We start from the raw sequence: 20,643 nt of genomic DNA on the forward strand, positions 1-20,643 counted from the left end.
TAATATCAATTCTGTTATCAGAAGATAGGTTTTCTAGTTAAATGATCACTATAGGGTCAGGAAAACAAATCCGTTTTCCTGACACTATAGTACCCTGAAGGTGCCCCCACCCTCAGGATCCCCCCCCGGGGTGCTGAAGGTTAAAACCCCTTCAGTTACTCACCTTCTTCCACCGCCGGGCTCCCTTACCTCTCCTCCCCTGTCTGCGGAGCGGAATGAGCATGTGCCGCGCGTGCATTCAAAGTGTCTATAGGAAATCATTTTTCAATGCTTTCCTATGGACACTCTGCGTGATGGAGGCATTAAATGCCTCCAGCGTTGCAAATGTGCCTCTAATGGCTGTCCGGAAGACAGCCATTACAGGCTGGCTTAACCTCAAATGTAAACATAGCAGTTTCTCTGAAACTGCTATGTTTACATCAGGCAGGGTTAACCCTAGAGAGACCTGGCACGCAGACCACTTAATTGAGCTGAAGTTGTCTGGGTGACTTTAGTGTCCCTTTAAAACATTAGTGCGGTCTGCGACTGCCATCTACTGGCTGTTTTCAGAATTACATTCTATGTAATTATGAATGGAGCCGGCTTCCCAGCTGATTGCACTGTGATCAGTGCTGGCCAGCTGGCAAAACCAAGTCCACTCACAGTTGGCTTGGGACAGATAGGGAGAACCTGCAAGGGTCTATTCCAACGTGGCTCAGCCGTGGTATTATCAATGAAATTAGCGCTGCACATAGCTCAGTCAGTCCAGGGTAATTAAATATTGCTCCAGCTGACAGAAGGGAGCACCAGGTATCTATTGTAACTTTGGTTTCATGATGTGAGCAGGGATTTAATTGGAAGATATTTAAATGTCGATTACAGAACTGCTTGCAGCCCTAAATTTCATCGCTGCATGCAGCTCATCACAAAATATGGGGCTACTAAAATGAACACAGAAGTTGATACCTAGGGCTTCAAGGTGTGAGCAGTTATTTAACTGTGCTCACGCTAAAAATGCAGTACTAAAAGCATTCCATGCCGCCCTAAAGCTCACTCTGTGTAGGACGGCATGGAAAGTGTTTTGGGAGGCTGTACGAATCACATCGAAGGGAGATGTCGCTAGGGCTGCATACACAAAGTTAATTTACTCCTAAATTGCAGAAGTGAGGAGTGAGACTGCATTGCACGATTTATACATTAAAAACTGAAGTTGTTTTGGGTGCTTAGAGTTTCACTTTAAAGTAACTTGCATTTTTACACACCCAGCATTTAAAAAAAAAAAAAAAAAAAAAGTTCCTATACATGTTTCTTCTACTGTAAACGGACATCAATGACAGAAGGGAAGCACTACTATACATTAGGTATAGTAATAGGAAGCCTGGATCTTTATCATGAATTATTAATAGATTTAGAGGGTGGGGCCACATAATACAAATTTTTTATTTTTTATTTTATTTTATTTTTTACTATTTTTATTACAGAAAAAAAAACCTAAGCATAAATTATTGTTATCATGAACAGGTTATGAAAGGCATCAAACTTAACTGGAAATGGAATCCAGTAAACTCCACTCAAACAGGTGGTGAAAAACAATTATATACTTGGTGTTATTAACTATACTAGCATATGTAATTCAGCCAAAAACCATTGGGAAAGAGAAGGGGAGGTTGAAGTGCATTTAAATAAAACAGTACTTTATTGCTTCACAGTTAAATCACGGCTGTGAGCAACAGTAGGGGAAAAGATACCACCACGATAATACTAAAACATTTCATTCTTAGACACAAAATGTGTTATTGTTGTGGTGTCTTTCCCGCAATCACAGCCGTGATTTAACAATGAAGCAAATAAATATTATTTAATTCTGCAATGGTTCAGCCTTTATTTTTTCACCCAAATGGCTTTTTGCTAAAAAAAAAAAAAAAAAAAATGTTTATTACCTATGGGTTTAAAACCTGTTAGCGCCCTGGTGCAATCATTCCCATCTGTAACATGCAGATAACCAACAACTTTTATACGTTTGTTTATTCACTAAACTGCAAATTAAATCCAAAAGGTAAAAACAAAGGCATAAATAGCTGATCTAGGGAAAAAAAAAAACTCTAGCTTGGCTATTTTCGATTCAGTTTTTCCAGTATGAATTTAAAGCACACAAATGAGTTGCTTAGTGAACAACCCAGTTGTTGTCACTGATTGATTCACGTGGTTCAAGATGCTGTCCACTGTTCCATACACATTTTCTGCAGATCAATATGCAGGATTAATATTCTGTTACTTTTCTGCAAAAAATCCATTACTCAAATTTCAGAGACTCCAGTTGCACAGCTTTGCAATAAAAAGGTTTGTTTTGTGCATTATTTTGTGTGGATTACTTTGTGTTTTAAATATTTTTACACAATCTTTAGACATCAACATCAGTTCAGAGAAATTGGCAGCAGGACATATACAGACACACAAACATTTTATACATGAACTACTTGTATTGCACATGGAAATAGTGCCACCTGGAAATAGGCTACAATTTGTAATACTGGGAAAGAAAAATTACACTCAACCACATACTAACACGGTTATTCACCAAACTGAGAATTCAATATGGATTCAAAGTGAATTTCAAAATTAAGTTCGAAATAGTAAAAAAAAATAAAAAAAAATAAAAAATATGCATCTAGTTCGGCTTCCCTGGCTTTGATCTATGAATTCACGTTGAATTCTCACTGTAGTGAATAACCCTGTAACAAAAATTAAAGACACACACACAACTCATCACTGTAGTTAACATGTTTTAATGGATTGTGTTCTTACTAAAGGATTTTTAACACATGGCTACAAGATGACAAAAATAACACTGCTCTAATTTCCATGCAGTGCCTCAACGAACCATCCTGCTACAGTGCAAAAAGGCTGTGGGGTACTCTTGCAGATCCACCCATTCTGTATTAACCCTCTGTTACAACTGGCCTTTTTCCCTCTATTGCACTGTCTGAAAAGAGGATTTCATATGTACTGAGGCAGATGACAATGTTCATCACTAGAAGGGCAGTAGAGTATTGTGTCTTCTGATGAAAGCCTATGAGTTAAAAATTCAGAACAGAACCAGACTAAAGGGGGTGCTAAAAATACAGCAGCAGAGATTTAAAGAGGGAAGACACCCCTTGATTGTGTTCCTTGGGAAAATCTAAAACCAATATGATTAAATACTATTACAGAGATCAAATACTGGTAGAAATTTTAGTTCTACCGAATCTGAACACATGCAGGTTGGCCACCTGTCTTTCGTTTGTAGTATCATTGGGCTTACTCACCTGCTAACCAATGAAGAAGAAAAAAAAAATGGTTTAAACAGTTATTCGTCCAGGTGATTTGTATTTAAATCCTGGAGAAATACAGGTCCCTGTGAGCTGCTGCAGAACGAGCTGCAAGTATACTACTACACCAGCCCAAACAGGGAGGATCATATAGTCATAAATATCCATTAAGTAGCACAGAGAATGGAAACTTGTCTCATAAACTAGAAGAATTTAGCATTGACAGGTCCATCAGATGGGATTTCAATTCAGACATAACTATCTCAGGCAGTCAGCCCTAACTTGCTAGCCTGATTTAGGGGGAAATAAACAGATAACTACTGGTCAAGCTTTTTTTTTGTTTTTTATTCCTTTCACAGCCAGAGGGGCCAAGAAATGATGGGTGTGGTGTGACGCAGGCCTCTCTAGCAGCAAAGGGTTAACATCCACACAAAAATAATAAGTCAGTTCTGTGATTTCTTTCTCCCATTCTCAGCAATCCCTTCCAATGACAGAGCAGCTCACAAGACAATAAGCCCACCCTGTAGACTTGGGGCATGTAACCATGATGTTTAAAGGTTTGGAGGGACCAACTAGTAGTTGCAAAATGTCCTGGTACAGCTTTTCTCCCCAGTTCTTGCACATTTTTTGATCTTGGAGTAAAAAGGGTGTGCTAGTTCTCTAGGAAAGCCACGTAGTCAGTGAGTCTGGCCAGCTGTTGCTCATTGGGGATCAGAGACAGGGGAGCAGAATCTGTCAGGGGATCAGAAAAAAGAAAATTACATCTCCATGAGTGTTGTACCTCCCACCAAAATGTACATGGTTTAACTGCACACATTCCCCCACCCTCCGTACTCAAGATCCTTAGGAAACTTTTAACAGATTTGCAAGCAGAAAATGTGAGGCTGTGTTTCAAGGAAGTAAAGTAACAGGCAAAATAGAGATCTGTGTTATGTTTAGCAATGGGCTAGATGAGGAGGGGAGGAATAGGGAGGATGTGTATGATGTCATTTTTCTAGATGTTAAGAAGTTGCTTTTCTTTAAAATTAGGAATACAGTGTCTGCCAAGATGTGTGATGTGATGTATAACGCGCACCCCTAATTTTCGATAAAAAATCGGTATAAAATGTTGTACCGATTTTTAATTGAAAATTAGGGGTGCTCGTCATACTCGAATAAATATTAGCCCAGCAGAAGAGGGAGGGAGTGGGCAGCAAGCGTTTACTCACCTCCCAGCAGCTCCTCCAGCTCCCCAGTGTAAATCTCGCGAGACCCGCGGCCGTCAGAGCTGGCCGCGGGTCTCGCGAGATTTACATTGGGGAGCTGGAGGAGCTGCAGGGAGGTGAGTAAATGCTTACTGCCCGCCCCCCCAGGACCGCCGGGCTTGTAATGAGCCCGGCGGTCCTGGGAGGTATTATCGGAGCACCCACTCCCTCCCTCTTCTGCTGGGCTAATATTTATTCGAGTATAACGTGCACCCCTAATTTTCGATTAAAAATCGGTACAAAATTGTGCGCGTTATACTCGAATAAATACGGTAAATGTAATTTGCAAGTTGTGGAAAACTTTACTTTACAAAAAAGAAATGCAGTTGCAGACTCTAAATTTTTTGGTGTTACACAAAAGATCATCAGCGCCACCTACCTGGCTTCTTGGGCATAACCATACGAGTAGCAGAGTCAGCTTGCCAGCCCTGTTCCAACACCGCTGTGCATAAGGAATAAAAAACAGATTAACACCTAATATTAGTTTTGTATTTTAGAGATTGCACACTATAAAGAGATTTGAGGTTCTTGTTTAATCCCATTTTGCTGCACTTATAAGTAATGTAGAGGCTTTGCAGCAAATCTATTTTAAATGTTCATTCCAAGCATCATAACCACCAGAGCTCGCTGTAGTGGTTATGATGCCAAGAGTGACATTGCGCCCTCACAGAGTAATCGGTCCATCTATTTTAGAAGGTTTGACAACTAACCTGGCTCCCATTGGGTTTCCGCAGCCATAGCTCTGCTCATCAGCATAGATTATCAGTTGAGAGTGGTCATTTAGGTGATACTCGAAAAATTAGAATATCGTGCAAAAGTTCATTTATTTCAGTAATGCAACGTAAAAGGGGAAACTAATATATGAGATAGACACATTACATGCAAAGCAAGATAGTTCAAGCTGTGATTTGTCATAAGTGCGATGATTATGGCTTACAGCTCATGAAAACCCCAAATCCACAATCTCAGTAAATTAGAATATTGTGAAAAGGTGAAATATTCTAGGCTCACAGCGTCCCAATCTAATCAGCTAAGTCAGTGTTTCCCAACCCAGTCCTCAAGGCACACCTACCAGTCCAGGATTTAAGGATTACCCAGTTTTGTCTAAGGTGTTTTTTCTTTTTTTTCTAAAAAGGGACTTTCACAAGGAGTGGACTGAGGCTGGAGTCAGTGCATAAAGAGCCACCATACACAGACGGATCCTGGACATGGGCTTCAGATGTCGTATTCCTCTTGTCAAGCCGCTCCTGAACAACAAACAACGTCAGAAGCGTCTTACCAGGGCTAAAGAAAAACAGACCTGGTCTGTTGCTCAGTGGTCCAAAGTCCTCTTTTCTGATGAGAGCAACTTTTGCATCTCATTTAGAAACCAAGGACCCATAGTCTGGAGGAAGAATGAAGAGGCACACACTGCAAGATGCCTGAAGTCCAGTGTGAAGTTTCCACAGTCTGTGTTGATTTGGGGAGCCATGTCCTCTGCTGGTGTTAGTCCACTGTGCTTCATTAAGCCAAGGGTCAACGCAGTCGTCTACCAGGATGACCAGGCATTGCCAAGAGAAAGATGAGAGACATGAGGTTGAACAATGCAGAAGAGCTGAAGGCAGCTATTGAAGCATCCTGGTCTTCCACAACACTTCAGCAGTGCCACAGGCTGATAGCTTCCATGCCACGCCGCATTGAGGCAGTAATTGCTGCAAAAGGGGCCCAAACTAAGTACTGAGTCCATATGAATGCTTATACTTGTCAGAGGTCCGATATTGTTCTATGTACACTGCTTGTTTTATTGACTGCACGTAATATTCTAATAAACGGAGATTGTGTATTTGGGGTTTTCATGAGCTGTAAAGCCATAATCATCGCACTTATGACAAATCACAGCTTGAACTATCTTGCTTTGCATGTAATGCGTCTATCTCATATATTAGTTTCCCCTTTTACGTTGCATTACTGAAATAAATTAACTTTTGCACGATATTCTAATTTTTCGAGTATCACCTGTATATCGGACCTGCTTAGTTCAGCGGTGTCATAGGAATGGAGAAGCTGATGGAGTGTGGGCACCGGTGGACCCAGGTAAGTTATTAAACCATTCTAAAAGAGTTTGGCAGATTACATTGGAAGGGTGGCAGGCCACTCCTGGCACCATAGCCACTATGGTGAATTATAAATCAAAACAACGCATAATGTCATGGAAAATGAGAATTGTAGCAGACATATTGATTCACAGATCAAAGGGACCCCCCCTCAGTGTATTGCAATCTGACTTATTTTTCTTAATAATGTAAATTAACAAATGTTATCTGGTTATATTATTAAACTTAATTAACCCCTTAAGGACCAAACTTCTGGAATAAAAGGGGATCATTACATGTCACACATGTCATATGTCCTTAAGGGGTTAAACAAACGCACACACACCTTTTACAGCCTCTTCCACAGGAAGACCAACAAAGGCGGCAAAATCTTCAGCAGAGATTGAAGTGTAGGCCTGGGACACCAAGCCAAAGGCACGCCGTCGTGTTGCATCTAGAGAGAATGGGATTGAGGAGGGATTTAGAACATGGTACAGAGTAAATTATCAAAATTATATATATTTACACACACACACACACACACTTTTACAGGGACACTATAGTCCCCAAAACAGCTTCTATCGTAATGAAGAAGTTTAGGTGTATAAATTATGTCCCTACAGTCTCCATGCCATTTACTAGATAAATTAGTTTACACAGCCCTAGTCAATTCTGCTTGCATGTGACTTGCATAGCCTTCCTAAACACTTCCTGCAAAGAGTCATCTAATGTTTACACTTCCTTTATTGTAAATTCTGTTTCATTTAGAATCTCTTCTCTCCTGCTGTTAATAACTTGCTAGACCCTGCAGGAGATAGCAATTTTTTAAATAAGTTACATCTGATTGAAAATTAAACCATTTTGTTTTCATGAAGGCTGTGTGAGTCACAGCCAGGTGAGGTGTGGCTAGGGCTGCATAAAGAGAAACAAAAAAGTGATTTAACTTCGAAATGGCAGTGAATTGAGGAGGGAGACTTCAGATTAGGGATCAACCGATATTGATTTTTTAGAGACACTACCGATAATCTGTGAACTTTCCGTGTGTGTGTAGTGTGCGTAAAGTGAATGCAATGTGTGTGTGTGTAGTGTGCGTAAAGTGAATGCAATGCGTGTGTGTAGTGTGCGTAAAGTGAATGCAATGCGTGTGTGGGCATTATTTTAATTATTTTTAAAATATTTTATTTTTTTTAGTCCCCCCTCCCTGCTTCTTACTTGGCCAAGGAGGGGGTATATGGCATTCCCTGGTGGTCCGGTGGCAAGGACTGTGCAGTGGGGGACTGCAGCAAGCTCTTACTTTCCCAGCTCCCTTCAGGTCCCCTTTCTAACTCTCGTGGATAGCGTGTCGCATTGCCATGGTAACCTGTGGCAACGCTCTGACGGCCACGGGACTCTTGAGACTTAGAAAGGGGAGCTGCTGGGAAGGTAAGTAAGAGCTTGCTGCGGGCCCTACAGGACCGCCGGGCTTGTCATGGGCCCGGCAGTCCTGGTCTGCATTATTGGCATCTCTATAGGTTGATACCGATATTGCCGGAAAAAAAACAAATATAGGCCAGAGCGATAATCGGTCGATCCCTACTTCAGATACATGAGCTATACACAAAATCTACCTCATTAAGTTAGAAGTTGTTTTGGTGACTCTAGTGTCCCATTAGGTATAAATCAGAGCTTCACAAATTTGCTTGGAATCTAGGAACCAGATTTGTCAAGGACAAAAATAACATTCTTAAATGGTCATTATAGTCACCAGAACCACTACAGCTTAATGTAGTTGTTCTGAAGTCTATAGCCTGTCCCTACACACTTTTCAATGTAAACACTGCCTTTTCATACAAAAGGCAGTGTTTACATTGCAGTCTAGTAAAAACTCTAGTGCTGGTGACTTCATGCTCTGCATGAAAACGCTTAATGCTCACCATACTGGTGCATTGATTTAAGCGTGGTTTTCAGTGCATGCGCACTAGTCTCCAAATTGGCTGAGATTGTCAAGTGATGATGGTGAGACCAGTCATGCGTTGGACAGAACAGGTCAGTAAAAGCACCATTCCCATGTGAATGGAGGGCCTCACTGACAGTCAGCTTCCCCCCCCCCCCCCCCCGCCACTGACAGACAACCCCCTTTTCACACAGACTCACAAATTATTAGTTATATTTACATTTGTGTGCCCTGGGGTCCAGCGGGGCTGCTCATCTTCCTGCTCCCTTGCTTGCTGTTAAGTGAGCATGGGCGACATTATATTCCGGCTCTCGGCATCCCTGGACGACTCACAAGGGAGCCGGAAGATCACAGCTCCCTCACTGCCTGAGTAATCAGTCAGCGGCCTGCCTGAACTAATGTTGCGCCATGAGCCGCCTGCCAGTTGGCCGCCTGCCTGTCTAGCCGCCCACCTCTGCTCACTTTGAGCCGCCTGCCTATCCCTTCGTCCGCCTCCGCTCAGTATGAGCCCCCCTTCCACCTCGGGAGCTGAAGGTGCTCACTTATCCAGGTGCCAGGTCAAATTTCCTAGTTGCCATGGCGACCTGGTATAAAATCATATTTACTCTGCAACAAATATCTTTTTGGAGATCTGTGATTTCCACTGTTTAAGAAACAAGAACAACTCTTGATTTTTAATTTACTTCAGAGAGGAAAGAATTTGTAAAGGCAGTGATATGAGAGAGAGAGAGAGAGAGAGAGAGAGAGAGAGAGAGAGAGAGAGAGAGAGAGAGAGAGAGAGAGAGAGAGAGAGAGAGAGAGAGAGAGAGAGAGAGAGAGAGAGAGAGAGAGAGAGAGAGAGAGAGAGAGAGAGAGAGAGAGAGAGAGAGAGAGAGAGATTACAGCTACATCTATGGGAACAACAGCTTCTAGAAAATATTTATGCTATTCATAAAATACATTTAAACAATAAACCTTGGCCATTTAACATTTTAATAACATACAATTTATTATCGGTCAATGTTCTACTTTAAAGATACTGAGCAGTAGAAATGGTCCATGTAGTAGTATTTAGTTCCTTTAAAAAGATTTACAAAAGGCCAAGTATGGCCTAAACCAGACAGGACAAAACTATATATGCAATCGTAGACCATATGCCTGTTGGTTGTACCAATTACAGGTATTATACAAATGGACATTTAAAGGATTACTCACTAAACTCAGAATATGATGAAAATTAATTTGGAATTGCAAAACTGAGGCAAAAATAGCCAAGTTGTGACTACAGGTGAGCTGGAAATTATTTCCAGATTGGCTTTCTTGCCTCATTTTTTTTCTATTCCGATTTAAATTGCGAGATTAGTGAATAACCATTTCAGAGACTGAAGTTTGAATTCTCTATCAATCAACGTTATTGCACATCTTGACCGAAATTTCCCAATATTGTACAAAAAAATATATAATTAGTTATAAGTTCATAGTATCTAGTATGAAGAAGTGATAGTTATTTGCAATTGTCACAACTGATTACAGGCACATTTGAAGAAGGTCATCATTACCATTTGTATGACTAGCTTAAATTTGTCACAAATACTGGCACACATTTTCCCCACTGTACAGAGATGCAGAATACAGATGCCTACAAATAGTGACTAAGCTTGCACTGGAACAAACATGTTTACTGCTACAGGTCACTAAGGATTACTGCACTCATGTACCTCTTACTGCCTCCATGACTGGTTGAATATTTTCTGACCACTGGTGGGTAGCAATAGATGCATAGATTCCTGGGAAGTCCCTCTGCCAGATCTTCTGTCCCACCTCCCAAATTCCAGCCATTTCTGCATTGGCCTGCATAGAGCAAAATTACCCAAGAATAAAATTATATACAAATTAAAAAAAACAAATACATTAAAAACACAAACTGACTCATTTGAAAGAGAGAGAGCAAAAATAAAAGATTAACAACATTGTTGTGCATCTTGCACTGTATTACTTTATTTCTACTGGATTCTAAATTATGTATACATTATTTAAATATCAACCACATTCCATGGTTTCATGACATTGTCCTTCCATTTACAGCAATACTGTATACAGTGTTCTAATATAAAAACGACCATATTGTAACCACTTCTGTTCATGTTTAAAGGGCCAATGTAGCATTAGGAATACATATCTTTATTCATAACACTACAGTCTAAATGACCCTACTTAGTTCTAAGTCCCTTCACCTGCATTCAAAGCAAAAAAATATTTTACTCACCTTCACTACAGCAGTGAACTTCCCTCGGTGCTGCTGCGGTTCCCCCTCGCCTGATGTTATCCTGGAGGTGTGGATGACGATCCAATCCAATGTTCCTCAAAGAGGACCATTGAGGACTATAGGAGCACATGCAGTGCTCGTCACAATGCGCCTATGCTTCTTCTATAGAGAATCATTGCATGCATCATATGCCAGATCATGATGGCACTGTGCGGGGGGGCGACAACTGTAGGCACTATAACAGCTTAATTTAGATAATGTTTTTATAGTGAGTACATGGTTCCTTTAAAATAAAGCACAGTGATTTGCAAACTGTCTTTTTGCCATTCAGAAAGCACATGTTTTCAGTGCTGAATCTAGCGGTTAACCCCAAACTTGAGAAGACAGCACCCAATCTCTCTGCACAGCTACTACGTTTCCTGGTCCAGGGCTTCAATCAGGGAGACATGGACTGTACAGTACTGATAGTCTGAGAGCATCATACTATCATTAACTACCCATTCAAAAAAGTGAGAGGAAAAAAAATACAAATAAAAAAAAAAAATAAACCCTTCCTTGTTTTACTCAGCTTTTTTTTTTTTTTTTTTTTACTGAGGCTGGAGCTAGTAACAGTTAAATTCTATTTCACTTCCTTGATCACAGAATGAAAAGGTTTCCTGTCCCTTTAAATATTTTTGTCACAGTTGCACTTCAAATATTATGAAAAATTATTTGTAAACTTATTTAGTTACATAATGTAATATATAAAGGTCAGTTCCACAATAGAGATCACAGCTTTTTGCTCACAAAACTTTATAATAAAACGGATTACTGATAAATTGTTCAAAAAGACAGGAAAACGTTACAGATTTTAAAAGTGGGTCTTGCATATTTTGCAATGACCCCCAAAAATGACATGATCACTAGGCATGTGGCAGCCTGAGGGGAATCAAAATGGAGCTATACTTACCTACTTACAATTTCAATGAAAGTATAACATGATATCATATTTGTCGTTACTAAATATGTGGAATTAATTATGGTTTAAAGCAATCTTATCTCTGAGTATTTCCTAAATTATCATGAGAGGGTTTGAGAGAAATGCAATGCAACTGGAATACAATTAAACATTTAAGTAGGCAATTTATTTTTAGACACAATACTTACCGATCTAATTGAAGGTGGTATTCTTTTCCATAGATAACGAGCATTATTCCTGATAAGATACAAACAAATTGTTGTAGAAAGAACAACCAAGTAATTGATTGTGTGAAGGTCAAACATTCAGAAGCCCTGAAACTCTCATTCGACATGCACATCATACTGTGGTGCAACATGTGCCTGTTAATTCTCCACAATTTACATTCTTGGCATTTGATTTGCTGGCATGCAAACTAAAAATGTTATAAAATGACAATTAACATGTGAGAATAGTATGCGAGAACACTCCTATCACTAAGTTCTCAGGGGTGTGGAAATTAGAAAAAATAAATAAAAAATCCAAGGGAAAAAAAAAAGTTGTCTCCCAATCTACTTGTCCACCATGTCAATCTACTTGACCTGACACAAAATGCAAAATTAGCAAATTCGGGGACCCTGCCTCGACCTGGACATTAAAAATTCAGAGTTTAGTAAATAACTCTGCCAAAGAAAAAGCTGAGGCCAAAAAAGCTGATCTGGATAAATAATCCAACTCCGCTGTAGTCATAACAATATACTGTTAGCTTTTGGATTTAATGCATAAAAATTTGGAGCTTAGTGTTCTGCCCTCCCCTATGTAGTGTATGGTAGCTAGGTTTAATGTGTGTGGCGTGTGCGCTGGCTGTGTTTAGTGTGTGGCGTGTGCACTGGCACCCCACTTTGTCTCAATGAAGTAGTCTAGGTGCAGTGTCCCTGTAGTGTAAAACATTGCAGTTTAAGAAACCACAAAGTCTACATTGCAGGACTAACTTCTCATCTAGTGGCGGTTATACGGACAGCCACCAGAGGCGCTTCCATGTCACAGAGTAAAACTCAGTCATGTGATGCGGAAGCCCCACAGGAAAGCATTGATTCAATGCTTTACTATGGGAAAGTTTGACTGAGCATGACACATTAAGTCCCCAATGCTCCTCTGTGAGGAGCATTGGTTTTGCCCCTCACGGATGAGGCAGGACCTTCTCCGTGATGTCAACAGGAGGAGAGGTCAGCCACACCAAGGGAACCTCGGCTCTGGATCAAAGATGAACAGTCACATAGAGGTTCAATTAAAATAAAAATGGAATTAGAAGCAAACAGCTTGCAAAATCGTAATTATCCAATAAGGCTACAGTCTCCTGCAAGGTCTAGCAAGCTATTAACAGAGAAGAATATAAGAATTCTGAGTTAAACAGAAAATGCAATAAAGTGTAAACATAGTCACATGCAGTGAAGTGTGACTATGGCTGCAGAAAAGGTGGTTTAACTCCCAAATGGCAGAGAATTGAACAGTGAGACTGCTGGGGCATGATCTATACACCTAAACTGTTTCATTAAGCTAAAAAGTTATTTTGTTGCCTACAGTGTGCCCCTTTAAGTATAAAATCATATTTACTCTGCATTAAATATCTTTTTTGATATCTGCAATTTCCACTGTTTAACAAACTAGGAAAACTCGTGATTTTTCATTTAGTTCACAAGGCTTAGAAAGGAGGTAGTTTGTGGAGGCAGTGATTAGATGGAGAATGTGTATACAGTAACATCTACGGGAACAACAGCTTCTAGAAACATTTTAAGATATTATAAAATACATTATTCCTTTAAAAAGAACATTAACGTGTCAGGAATACAAGAGTGTATTCCTGACACTATAGGGCTAAATAGCTGTTTAGGCCCCTGGCAGCCCCCTTATCTCCAGTTGAAAAGGTGACTTACACACCTTTTTCTAGCACTGCGCAGGTCCGGTCGAGGCTGGCCCCGTCCACGCTCTGAACCCTTGTCTGAGACCATCAAAGGAAAGCATGCGAAGGCTATTGCACATGCACAGCAAAATGCCGATCTGCGCTAATCAGCATCTCCTCAAAGAGATGCATCGATTCAATGCAGCAGTGATCCAGGAAGCATCTCTAGTGGCCTTCTGAGTGACTGCCACTGGATATGTCCCTAGGCAGTAAGGTAAATTCAGAGAAAATGCATTGTTTACATTAAAATGCCTGCAAGGAATGAATATACTCAACAGAACAGCTACATTAAACTGTAGTAGTTCTGGTGACTATAGTGTACCTTTAAAGCTTGCCCATTTATACTTGAACTGTGTGAACAGACCGCCACCAGTGTACAGCATCAAAGGGATAAGGAACACCAGAACCTAACAATATAGTACTGCATGCCGTAAGGGTAATTTGAAGGTAAATTCTTTCTCCCAAAACATTTGACATAATGGACACAATCAAAGTCAAACTGTCGTTTTCGTATTTGCTCAGAGACGTGGAGGTAAAAATCTATTTTAAGCTACGGATAGAGACACTATTGAGTTAGGAATACAGATATGCATTTCTAACGCTATAGTGTTCCTCTATGAGAAGTGCCATAAAGAATTGGGTAAAAAACGTATATAAAATTACAATTAAAAATCCACAAACCTATTTGTATTTAGGTTCACATTAAAATGTATTTGATTTTTTTTTTTTTTTTTTTTTTTTAAACCAAGCTGTTCTTTTAAAGATATGTGCCATAGAAATGCTTACAAATCACATCAAAGCAAGACAGGAGTTTAGAGGTATAAACTTACACGTCATTATGTAGAAGATATAGTGCCAAAAGTTGACTGTACACATGAGGTGTTGCAATGCCACCTGGAGCCTGACAAGAAAAAATAAACACACGTCATTATATGCCAAGTAACATGGGGAAGTTAAAGTTAAATCTAAGCACCAAAAACAACGGTAGCTTAAAGGAAAACTATAATGGCAGGAATAAAAAAAACCTTCTTTAGGTTTTAAATAGCCGTATATCATCCCGGACGTTAAAAAGTTTATATACTTACTTTTTTCCAGCGCCGCACGGATCTCCTTGCAGCTGGTTCTGCTCCCTCTCCGCCTCATTGGCGCCGCATGGATCTCCTTGCAGCTGGTTCTGCTCCCTCTCCACCTCATTGATAAATTTGATGATATCAGTCAATCCAATGTTTTCCCTTAGGAAAGCATTGGGAGGCTAGTGTGCACGCACGGTCAAACTTCACGTCAATTAGCATCTCCTCATAGAGATGCAGTGAATCAATGCATACCTACAGGGAACATTCAACATCTCCACACTCTGCATGGAGACACTGAACAACAGCACTGACCCAGGAAGAACCTTTAAGTTGCTATCTGAGTGACTGCCACTGGAGGTGTTCCAAGGCAATAATGCAAACACTCCCTTTTCTCGGAAGAGGAAGTGTTTACATTAAAATGAATGCATTGACAGGCAGTAGACACAATAACTATCATAAGCTATAGTTGTTCTGGTGACTATAGTGTAACTTTAATGGAGCAGTTTTGGTGCAGAGAGCATGCCACTACAATCTCACTGCTCAATTCTCTGCCATTTGAGAGTTACCGTATATACTCGAGTATAAGCCGAGTTTTTCAGCACATTTTTTGTGCTGAAAAAACCCAACTCGGCTTATACTCGAGTCAATAGTCTGTATTATGGCAATTTGCGTTGCCATAATACAGACAGGGGCTGTGGGGGCTGTCAGAGAGTTTACTTACCTCTCCTGCAGCTCCTGTCAGCTCTCTCCTCCTCCGCGCCGTCCAGCACCTCGGTCAGCTCCCACTGTAAGTCTCGCGAGAGCCGCGGCTCTCGCGAGACTTACAGTGTGAGCTGATAGAGGTGCTGAACGGACCGGCGCAGAGGAGGAGAGAGCTGACAGGAGCTGCAGGAGAGGTAAGTAAACTCTCTGACAGCCCCCTCCTCCCCCCCACTGAACTACCAATGCCACTAGACCACCAGGGAAGGAGCCCCCCTCCCTGCTATGTATAAAGCAGGGAGGGGGGACGAAAAAAAATAAAATTAATAAATATTACTAATAAAAAACACATATTAAAATAATAAAAAAATAATAATTAAATAAAATAAAAAAAATTAATCATAAAAAAATATTAAAGTAATAAAAAAAAAATTGCCCACACACACACACTGCACACATACTCATACACACATACACACGCTGCACTCATACACACACTGCATTCATTATATACACACACTGTAAATAAATATTCAATTAATATAATTTTTTTAGGATCTAATTTTATTTAGAAATTTACCAGTAGCTGCTGCATTTCCCACCCTAGTCTTATACTCGAGTCAATAAGTTTTCCCAATTTTTGGGGGTAAAATTAGGGGCCTCGGCTTATATTCGGGTCAGCTTATACTCTAGTATATACGGTACTTTGTTTCTGTTTATGAAAGCCCTAGTCACATCTCCCCAGGCTGTGACTCACCCAGCCAACATGGAAATGTGGTTTCATTTTCACTTAGATGTCACAGTACAGTGTGTTTACTTTAGAAGTATTTATATCATGTTCTATTAATTAAACTTTAATCACACACAGAAGATTCCTGCAGACTAATGACAGAGGAGGACATACATTCTAAAATAAACAGATTATGTAACAAAGGAAGTTTAAACGTTAGAGCTCTCTTAAAGGAACACTATAGTGTCAGAAAAACAAAGCAGTTTTCCGGACACTATAGTGCCCTGAGGGTGCCCCCACCCTCAGGGTCCTCCTCCTGTGGCGCTGAAGGGGTTAAAACACCTTCAGCAGCTTACCTTAATCCAGCGCCGGGCTCCCTCTGCGCTGGTGAACGCTCCTCCCCCGCCGACGTCAGCTGAGCCAAATGTGCATGTGTGGTAAGTGCCACGTGCGCATTCAAAGTGTCCATAGGAAAGTATTTCTCAATGCTTTCCTATGGACGCTCTGCGCGATGGAGGTGAAATGTGCCTCCAGCGTCGCAGATGCGCCTCTAGTGGCTGTCCGGAAGACAGCCACTAGAGGCTGGATTAACCCCAAATGGAAACATAGCAGTTTACATCTGAAGGGTTAAAACCTGAGGGACCTGGCACCCAGACCACTTCATTGAGCTATAGTGGTCTGGGTGACTATAGTGTCCCTTTAACATGAATTATCTGGGGAAGACCGTGTAGAGGAAGTGCAACTAGGGATGTAACCATTTAACGCGAAATTGTAGTCTCTCCTGAAAAATTTGTATTTCATAAAGATAGAATCTTTATGAAATACTAATTATGGCTATGTTGTAATGTCACTGAAATCCCAACACAGTCAAGAGATATACCAAGACAAAGTAGGGACAGGTCTGTCTCTGTATTTCCCCTCTGATTTTCTTTTACTCAGGGCAGAAGTACAGAGACAATCCCTACAGCAGTCACAAGTGACTAGTGAGGAATCCTCCATGGACCTCAATGTTGTACACACGCATGCAGAAGACTACATGTTGGAAAACCATGACAGGGCCCGCGAATGACAGGTTCAGGTAAGTAAATATCTGCCCCCACAGCCACCGGACCGTCAGCGGCAGTCACCGTTAGGGTTATTTGTGAATTTGGCAAAGTCCCGAGACCGTGACATTGCCGTTTTAACCCCAAAAGCCTGTGTTCCAGAGCCGGATCACAGACTTTGTGTTTAAAAACCTTTTGTTAAGGATTTAACTCCTAAAGGTGAGACTGCGCCAGTGACCCCCTGGCACCATAACAACATTTTAAAGACGTTGTTATGGTGCCCAGACTGTTGCTTTAAATAACCTGGTCAGTCTTGTTACCATTTATAGGTCCTTCTAACTGTAAATTGTCTGCAATGCAAGCAATCCATACAAACCAAAAACACATCACATAACAGGCCAATGTCAAGGTAGCCTGCAGCCCGCCAGTGACAGCAATCATGGTGTGTATATGCAGGTGGCTGCTGCTCAGGGAGTTCCCAGCTCCCCATGCACTGGGCAGACCGTATCATGTCCCATGTCATTCTCTGCCTTCTCACACAGATAGAGCGCTAAACCCGCGGCCAGCCCTTCACCTCAAGCTCCTGCTCCTCGCACTGCTCTAACAGCCTCTGGAAGGACACCGGATTTTCCGCCATCACGGCCACTGGCATTTTCCCCGCGGGCCTCCGGGCCCTTCGTGCCGCAGCGCCGCTCACGCTCTCCTGCTTCCGCTTCCGGGACAGGACAGGACACGACTCGGCTCTCAGCAACAGATTGGCTGCGGACTGGAAACAGAGTGCATCCTGATTGGTTAGAACTGGCGGAATCAAAATATAGTTCTACGCGCTAGAGATAAAACAACACACCGAAAACATGTCGCCTGCTCTGCAGCTTGTGTAGGAGAGGCAGCAGCTTAGGGTTTGATGGATTCTTGTACAGTATCAATGGAAAGTGAATGGAATGGAAATGAATGGAAATAGTGAATTACAGTGAACTGAAAATCGATTTGCAAAATTGACCCTGAAATAGACAAGTTAGGACTTTGGTTGAGTTGGATTTTTATTTTGTTTATTTATTTTTTTAATACATTTTCTGTTTTAGCATACATTTTGCAATTCAATTCTCAGTTTACTACCTGAGGAAGTCCATATATCGGACGAAACGCGTTGGATATCAATTGTGGTTCATTTTTATTTGATTTTTATTTATTTTTTATAATTCTTTATTTCACAATGACAGAAATTACAGCATGTGAACAGTACTCGGGCTTGTGCAAAAGCCAAACTTTGTGGTATACAGCATTATCTCAATGATACAGGAAGGAGAGAATGGTTTGTTAAGTGATGTACCTGTTGCTCGGAGGCCTTCTTTGTGGCCACAATCTGTCAAGGTTTTTACATTTTTATATAATCGAAAACAAATAAAGAGGAGATACTCCGTAAATTAGGAAGTAACTTTAGAACTTAACATGGTGGTAGGAATTGTGTGGTCATCTGGGTGTTGACTTTTATTTGTTCGCCTCCCTTGTGTGTGTTTTTTGTTTTGTTCCTGTTGCTGGGCTGCTGTTTGCTGTTCCACCTACCTTTTGCAATATACTGCTCTAGGTCCACTCTAGGTAGAGATAAGCTTGAACTCATTGCCCTCTTGTAAGTGCAATTTTAAGCATTAACGTGTCTGTTTTTACTATATTACACTATTGGCTCTCCTTTACTATTTCCAGTTGCCAGCTGAACTTCTACTCCATACATACCCCCTTATTGTGGGGAGACAAGCCTGATTTACCAGACGTCTTGTGAGTTTTCTCACTTTTCTCCCTTCCCATTTATTTTTTCTGTATTGTATTGTGGTGGAATCTCAGTAAAAATAAATTTACTAGGACAAGATTGCCACGTGGTATGTGCACTTGTTGATGTATCAGTTAGTCAGTTACACGTAGCTAAGATACAATCAGTAGTGTACGGAGCATATGTAGGAATACAGGATATACGAGTATTTCCCCTCCTCCATTGTGCTGGGCAAGCCATGTGGTCAAACAGGAATTTAGTCTCTATTTGGTTGATTAGCTAAGAGTATGTGTAGGTTGAACTGATTATGGGAGGAGCTACATGCCTATATAAAGGGACCTACACTGTATGATCAGGACTCAGACTTTGCTGTTTTTTGGTGACATTAGTCCCTCTGAGTCCCGGTCGGTGAATAGAATAAAGAATCTCTTCCTTCCTGAAGAAACCTGTGTCCATCTCTCTGTGCTTGGCTTCCGTCAGTTTCTCCGGTATCATTTGGTGCGATTGGCCGGGAAGCTCATCGTTCAACGGTAGCTGAGAAGCAGAGGCGTGAGACGGTCTATCGTTGCCCACGCTCTCTACGGCTGCACCCCTGAACTTCTGCGTGGACCTCCCTTCGTCTCGGCGCCACTGGTCTGTTGTCCAGGAGATCATCGGCCTCTACGTAGTAAGTGCTGGGGTGCCCCCGTCGATGAGTGTGAACCCAGGTCTAGGAACGAGGAGGTAAGACGACTACTGTTTTAGACGGTGGACCCACTAGGGGTATTGGATACCGATTGTGCGGTAGGCCCATAAGGGGTTATTTGTGTATGGAATCTTATTTGTGTATGGAGGGAAGGAGCGAAGGCGCACCACTCAATTAAACGCCCTGTAGTCAGCCCGTTTAATTTTGGTTTGGAGTCAGGCTGGGTTCTGTGTAAATAGCCCAAGCCGGACACCGGTGTCTTGTCTAGACTAGCGTTCTAGGGTGTATATTACGTTCGCTAGGTCGGAGGGACCGGGAGACTAAGCGGCGTCTGTGTAAATTCGGTCCGCTAGATCTCAACCTATCTTGGCTAAGTGGGAAGGAGTGTAAATTTGGAACCCACTAGATTTTTGATAGAGTATATAGACTAAGAGGGTTCTGTGTAAATTCCGCCCTCTAGTTCGCTATATGTGGTGCTTGGGCAGTGTGGCTAACCAAAATGGATGTAGATAGTTTTAGGTAGTCCATCAAGGTACTGGCCAATAGATTAGTTGGGAATTGTAAATGTGTTAAAGATTGTTGTAGTAGCGTGTATATCTTGCTAGATAGCGTGAGCTCTGCCGTCTAGCGAGAGTGTGAATAGTGTGTAACTGTATTATAGCGCACGGTACCATAACCATGTATAATTACTGATACTGTAAATAACTACTAATAACTGTCGTCTATGTTGTATGTTTAACACCATAACCACTACTAATTGAACTGTGACTTTAAATTGTACTCTAACCAATGCTAACCGTACTATATCTAATGTTTGTAAAGACGATGTTACTGGGGTATGTTATAGACAGGTAATTCAGATATAGGGAATTATAGCGTGGGTGACTGTATAGTTTCGCCAAAAGGCACAGTAATAGTTATTTAGTGACTGGTGTAACAGCTGTGTGTGTACGGGAATTCCCTGAGTGTT

General features: G+C 41.2%; 1 protein-coding gene across 1 annotated transcript; it reads right to left on the bottom strand.

Annotated features, from left to right (window-relative positions):
• Positions 1-2,745: 2,745 nt before the first annotated feature.
• Positions 2,746-17,958, bottom strand: COPS8 (COP9 signalosome subunit 8). The gene is made up of 7 exons (XM_063429998.1): positions 17,798-17,958; positions 14,509-14,579; positions 11,928-11,976; positions 10,234-10,366; positions 6,950-7,057; positions 4,911-4,973; positions 2,746-4,019 (listed from the first exon to the last, which is right to left on the bottom strand). The coding sequence occupies exons 1-7, from the start codon at positions 17,873-17,875 to the stop codon at positions 3,940-3,942; spliced, it is 582 nt and encodes a 193-aa protein (XP_063286068.1). The 5' UTR covers positions 17,876-17,958; the 3' UTR covers positions 2,746-3,939.
• Positions 17,959-20,643: the final 2,685 nt, after the last annotated feature.

This window comes from Pelobates fuscus, chromosome 8, assembly GCF_036172605.1.
Source record: "Pelobates fuscus isolate aPelFus1 chromosome 8, aPelFus1.pri, whole genome shotgun sequence".
NCBI classification, from domain to species: domain Eukaryota; kingdom Metazoa; phylum Chordata; class Amphibia; order Anura; family Pelobatidae; genus Pelobates; species Pelobates fuscus.

Bases quoted from the DNA above. Each gene is read 5' to 3' on its own strand.
- COPS8 (XM_063429998.1), bottom strand. From the start codon at position 17,875: ATGCCAGTGGCCGTGATGGCGGAAAATCCGGTGTCCTTCCAGAGGCTG. The intron at 10,367-11,927 runs GTAAGTATTGTG...TGCTCTATGCAG, and splicing joins TACCACCTTCAATTAGATCG to GCCAATGCAGAAATGGCTGG. The intron at 4,020-4,910 runs GTAGGTGGCGCT...ATCCCCTGACAG, and splicing joins GGTTATGCCCAAGAAGCCAG to ATTCTGCTCCCCTGTCTCTG.